The sequence below is a fragment of the Cynara cardunculus genome, unplaced genomic scaffold, assembly GCF_001531365.2.
Source record: "Cynara cardunculus var. scolymus isolate 2C unplaced genomic scaffold, CcrdV1 Un_Scaffold_2494, whole genome shotgun sequence".
Taxonomy (NCBI): Eukaryota; Viridiplantae; Streptophyta; class Magnoliopsida; order Asterales; family Asteraceae; genus Cynara; species Cynara cardunculus.
In genome coordinates, this window is record NW_020201112.1 from 73,030 (window position 1) to 79,676 (window position 6,647).

Here is a 6,647-nt window from a genome sequence, read left to right on the forward strand (position 1 = left end):
TTCAACCTCCTTATTGATTCTAGGGGGAGTTTTTAAACTCAATACACATCCCCATGCATCATTTGAGGGGGAGTTTTACATTCATTATAAAGCCTTTCCATTACACAACTATGCATTTTCCAACCCACAGCCTCTGGTTCTACTATCCAGAGCCTCTAGACACCAAAAATGCTAAATTATGGATTAAACATCCCTTCATTCAACCGGAGCACCTCTGGTCCTACGTTAAGGGCATGTTTTCAAATCTAAGGGTTTTCCATGCTAAACCAAAGCCTCTGGTTTGCCTATCCAAGGCCCCTTATTCAAAAAACCCAACATTCCATCGATGAACAAGTTCATCACCCACAACCAGAGACCTTTGGTTCCCCTCCAAAAAGTCATGACCAACCAGAGCGCCTCTGGTTCCATGACAAAATTAATTTTTACCCAAAAACCCATCTTTAATTGAAAACATTTTCAAGATTATACAAAATTGCAGCTTTTGTGACTAAAAACTATACAACATGGGTTGAGGAGAAGAGAAGAGGGAGGAAGGCCCTTGTTGTGGAGAGAAACGATGTAGACAGAGCCTCAAGCTCTGAAGATGATGACATCAGTGCTTTTGCACATTCCTTGGCGTTGATCACCAATGAATTTCAAAGGAAGTTTGGGAAGAAAGTCTTCGACAAGAGAGGTAGTCGAAGTGACAAGAGTAGAAGCAGAGGCTTCGAAGGAAGGAACCCTCCTTCTGTGCCAAACAAGGAGGAAGAGCAGTCGGAACAGAAGAAGCATGCTGTCAGTGGGAAGATGGGCCACTACTCCAAAGAATGCAAAGGCCCTTTGGTGAAATATGAATTGTACTATAAAAATAAGTACAAGTATAATCGATCCCAAAGGAGCCTTATGGCTGAACAAAATAATTGGGTCTTTGACTCGTCGTCTAAAGAAGAAGACCGAGCCCACTTCTGTGGAATGACTATTGAGAATGATGCAGAAGAGTCTGGATCTGGCTCCGACTCCCAGGTATGTTCTACCTCTGGTTATTCTAATTTCGATCTGGAAGAAAGCATCTCTGCTTTAACTCACGATTTCATAAAACTACAGCAAAAATTCTCTGTCGAGAAATCTAAAAGGAAATCTTTGGAAAAAGAAAAATCTTTTTTTCTAATGTGAGACAAAGTTATTGATTGTAGAAAAACAAAAGCTACCGGTGGAAAAAGAAAAACTTTTAGAAACAAAAGGTTCCACTGAAAATAGTCTTAAATGAGAGTGCTCTGAACTGAAAGCGGCCATACAAAAGAAGGAAAAAGAACTTTTAGAAAAAGAGTGTGACAGGCTAAATTCTGAAGCCTAGAAAAATTATTTTCAAAAAGAAAGGGAATTCCTACATCAGAGCTTGCAAAGAAAAGAGCTCTTGATTAAAAAGTATCAAGATGCTCAGCAGGTGTATGAAAAGGTTAATTCCCAACAGGCTAAAGCAGGTATAGGTTATACAGACCTAGACCTCACCTAGAAGAAGAAATCCACTCTTGAGTCTGTGTTTAGGTTAGGGGCAGAGCAAAAACCAGATTTTCCATCTCTGCATAAAAACTCACCTTTCAAAAGATGTAAACTTGAGTATGGGGCCAGAATTCAAAAGTTAAAGTTTGAGAACATCTCTTATTCTGCAAAAAGTATGCAACAAGTTGATCTAAATATTATACAGAAGACAGAGGGGATTTTCTGTTTTGGCTCTAATAATCTTGAACATCTTAAAACGAATGGTGATGTGGTTAAACCTGAACCAGATGAAATCAAGAGTTCATGAACAGATAACTTTGTTAAAACTCTGGATCCAAAGTTAATGGATGACTTCACAGAAATGGTGACACAAGTCTTTGAGCAAGATTTGCTTGAGGCCTTGAATTATTGTTAGGACTGAAAATCAGTGTAAATTGTATTCGACTTGAAAGATTAATTTTGTCTATAATTGTTGTATAAAGTCATCGTGTTTAACTTTTCTATAGATAGTTTGACTTTGACTAGGCTTTCTAGTTTGACCCTATATAAAGGGTTAGTCTTTGTAATTTTAGAGAGGTGTTGATTAGAAATTTGACAATCTTTTTGTCCGGATATCTAATCCGGATAAGCTTGTCCGGACTTCTAATCCGGATAAATCTTTGTGATTAAAATTTTTAAGTCTTGAATGTGTGTACAAATTCCTGTGTGCGATTTATAGAGATAATTCTTGAATTTTAATCCTTGAAATCAAATTTTGAACTGCATAAGATTCGATATCATATTAATCAGATATAATGAGTTCAAGAGAATCAATGGCTATTGGTACTGATACCAAGCCACCAGTTTTATTCAAAGGAGATTACAACCAGTGGAGAGACAAATTTCTAAAATTTATTGAAAAAATGAAAGAAGGTGAGCTGATCATGGAATCTCTGATGGAAGAACCTGCAGTATTCTGGAGAGAAACACCTGCCATCCCTGATGAAGACAGACCTGCTCAAAGAGTAATGAAAGAGAAGTCCAGATACACTGCTGAAGAAAAACAGAGAGCACATTCTGATGTGTTGTGCAAGTCATATATGATGCAAGCACTGACCAATGACATTTATACAAGCATTGACAGTCACAAATCTTCTGGTCACAACATATGGGTGTAGATAGAGAAGATGATGATGGGTTCCAAGATGGGAACTTAGTTAAGAATCACAAACTGTATTTCTGCATATGAAGAGTTTAAGGCTAAAGGAGAGAGCCTTGATGATGTATATGATAGGCTTACCAGACTGCTAATTGAGCTTACCAAGAATGGCATTTCTAAAACTGTCATTAAAATTAATGTTAAATTCCTCAGCAACTTACAACCGGAGTGGAAGCCTTAGGCCAATCATATTAGATTCAATAAATCCTTATCTGATATCGATATACACGAGGTTTATGAAACTCTGAAACAGAACTAGAAAGAAGTTTTATAGGTCCGAGATTCAAAGAAGAAAAAAGGAAAAGGAAGTTTATGATCCTTTAGCCTTTCTATCTGAGAAGAAGAGTTAAAGCAGATCTGGGAAGCAAGTGAAAGAGATCAGTAGTTAAGTGAATCGTCAAGTGAAGGGAGTGACAGCTCAGACTCAGACTCAGACTCAGAGATGAATGAATTCAAACATGCCATGGAAATGCTTACCAAAGCATTTCAGAAAAAGTTCCAGAAGAAACCGCACTCGAATAATCAGAGATTCTCTTCGGGTTTGAAATATGAATTTAAAGATAAATTCGGTGAAAAGAAGAAGTATGATGAGAAAATATATGAAAAGAAATACAAAAAGAAACCTGAAGAGAAGAAGAAGTTTGTCAAAGGAGTTGTGGATGAAAATACCAAATGCTACAACTGTGGCAAATTGGGTCATTTTGCGGTAAATTGCTGAAAGCTGGTAACAAGGAATACCGACTTTTATAAGAACAAATTTCTTCTGTCTAAAAAACGAGATGTGGGTAAGGCATTAATGGTTGAGGATGACCATTGGTTAAACTTAATCAATGAGGAGGAAGAGTCAGAAGTTGTGGCTCACATCTATTTGATGGCTAGGACTGAAAATCAGTGTAAATTGTTCGTCTTGAAAGTTAAATATTGTCTATAATTGTAAAAGTCATCGTGTTTAACTTTTCTAGAGCTTTGACTTTGACTAGGCTTTCTAGTTTGACCCTATATAAAGGGTTAGTCTTTGCAATTTTAGAGAAGAAGCTCATTTGTAATATCATTTATGTAATAAGAGATTTGACCAGATTGTGAAGTTTGACTTTTTCTCTCATCTCTCTCAAAGTGTTCTTAATGCTATACCAAGATTCTGCCATGGATTTGTATTAGAAGCATGAAGGTTGATTCAAGTGGAACAACAATTGGTATCAGAGCAGGAAATGCAAAGAAATCAAGAGAAGAAATCTGAAATTTGAAGAATTTTGGAAGAAAATTTTCTGGAATTTTATTTGTTCTTCATTTGTGTTCTTCATGTTCTTGACATGTTATTGAGTTTGATCCGAAAATCTTTCAAAATCTCTGTTTGTGTGTTAAAATTTTGATCAAATTGTACGTAATTGTTTTGTGAATCTTTGTTGTTCACAAGATTTTATGTTTTGATCATTTGTTTTCAAGTTTTTGTTCAAATTTGTGTTTTGAATTTTTTTTGTGTTCTTGGTATATTTCATCAAAAAGTCAATTTTGATCCATTTTTGTGTATGGATTTTTGAAGTTTTTGTGTTTCTGTCATAATTTGATCGTTTTTCATCTTTTAAATCGTTCAAAGTTTTGTTTTTGACTTGTTTGGATTCCTTAAATCGATCAAGATCTTGGACTAAGTGTGTGACCTGATACAACCTTGATCATTGGATAATTTGAACGGATTGGTTTAAATCGCTCATTGTTGTATTGTCCGGACTTCCTTTGTTGTACTCTAAATCGCTTACCATCTTATTTGGCTTGACCGGATTATCATTTCATTGCAGACTTCCTTGTCCGAGCTTCTCATAAATCGCTCATAGGCATTTTCGTATAACTAGTTCATCGCCTGTAGCTGTGATCGGATTAGGACTTGGTTTATTTTGTGTTTTCTATATCGCTTGGCATGGTACTAAATCGGACAATAAAGTAGTCGTATTAAGCTTACAGTGTTCAACTAACCATTCGGATTAATCATTCATTGTGTACCTCATTGATCGAACTTGCTCTACATCGCACATAGGTGTAACACCCCAAATCCACACATTGCATATAACACATATTTCATATATAGAATACATGTTTTCCCACATAGGTCCTTGATACAAGAGTCTATAATATAAAATACACAGCCCAAAAATTCCAAAAGTACATACTCTTGCATCCTAGCATCTACGCTTCCAAAACAGCTAAACATATAGGGAAGTAATTCACATAATACACTTTCCCTTATCATTCCTTGCACACATAATTTTGAAAACACAAAAATGAGGGTTAGACATGAATGTCTAGTGAGGTTCCCTTCTATGTAATGCAGGGTGAAGATCACCAAAACGTTTATTTGAAATCAATCAATGTTAGCTCTAATATTTACTTAATGTAAAAGTATGAAAATGTATTCTGCAAGTGTTGACAGAAGGGTATCTTCCACAGAAGACAACAGAGGACCAGCAACATAAGCTGTTTCATCGTGCAAGTCAAGAATGATAGAACCTCTGTTGTCTCTCACAGAGGTTCTAGAAAATGGTCCTCTAGCAATAAGAACCTACAAGTCTTCTACAGCAGAGCCTCTGAGATGGCTCACAGAGGGTCTGCGGATTCGTCTTCTGTGAAGATCCTGTTCTGCTGTTTTTCAAAGGTTGTTAGCTGCACGTGCATCTCACGTGACTAGGTCTTTAATCGACTTTATTTGGACGGATTTGATGATTTCACACGTCTAGGTCGTGTCAGAAAGGTCGTTAGGAACTAGTATAAATAGCAGCTTAGGCCTTTGTAATTCAGTGTGCTTCCATATTGTAATCGTCTATATTTTCAATCAATTGAAAAACCTTTGAAGCTATTCTATTGCGTTCATCTTCTTCATATCAATCTGTGTGTTCTTGGTTAATTACTCTGTTGTGTTCTTATCATTGTTTCCGCTGCACTGTAATCGTCCTAAAGATCATCCAGAGTAAGAGATCAAACAGGGATTCATGTCGGTGATTGAATATGAAACAGAGTTCAATCGGAAGCTTCAGTTTGCCCAACGGTTCGTACCAAGTGAAAAGGACAAGATTAATCATTTCATCAACGGTCTTCGACGGAATATTCGTGAATTCGTCACCAATCGCGACGTACCATCATTTACCAAAGCAGTTGAGTATGCAAGGAAACAGGAGCATGACCTGAGTCTCCCTGATGGTTCTGATGTACCGGAGAAACGATCGAGAGTTAAGAGAACCTTCTCGACCCCGACACATAAATCATCTCGATTCTTCAAGTCGAAAAGAGCTCAATCGCATAATACACCACATACTACCTCACAGGCATATACAATGCAGTCAAATACGCCACAGAACTGCAACCGATGTGGCAAGAATCACCAGGGACGATGTAGTGGTGATCAAACCTATGTACGATGCTTCTGTTGTGGTGAAGCTGGGCACATACCAACTCAGTGCCCTCAAAGAGAAAAGGCATGTTATAATTGTGGTGTGTTAGGTCATCATATGCGAGATTGTACAAAGAATAGACTGGAGGAAAGTAAGGGGTCGGTACAACAACCGAGGCAACGATCGATGCATACAACGAGGGCTTCGACCAAAAAGGAGGAGGTTCCGAAACCTCAGGTCAGGGCATTTCAAATTACCGCGAAGGAAGCCATGAACGATCCCGACGTTGTTRCGGGTATATTTCTTGTTAATTCTTGGCCTGCTCGTATTTTATTTGATTCTGGTGCAACAGATTCCTTTGTGTCAAATGATTATGTTCGCTATATTGAATCCGTGCCTACTATGCTTGAAAAACCTTTTGCTGTTGACACTGCGAGTGGAGTACCATTAGTTGCTGATAAGGTATTTAGAGAGTGTACATTGCTTTTAGATGACTATGAATTTCTTATTGATCTCATTCCCACGGATATACATGGATTCGATGTTGTTATTGGTATGGATTGGTTGGCAAAGAATCAAGCCAACATCATATG

General features: G+C 37.4%; 1 protein-coding gene across 1 annotated transcript; it reads left to right on the plus strand.

Annotated features, from left to right (window-relative positions):
* Nucleotides 1-882: 882 nt before the first annotated feature.
* LOC112503075 lies at nucleotides 883-6,516 on the plus strand (the record flags this gene model as incomplete). The annotated part of the gene is made up of 3 exons (XM_025107139.1): nucleotides 883-1,002; nucleotides 5,731-6,349; nucleotides 6,407-6,516. Coding segments are annotated over exons 1-3 (849 nt in total), but the record flags the coding sequence as incomplete, so codon positions are not given.
* Between the last annotated feature and the right edge of the window lie 131 nt (nucleotides 6,517-6,647).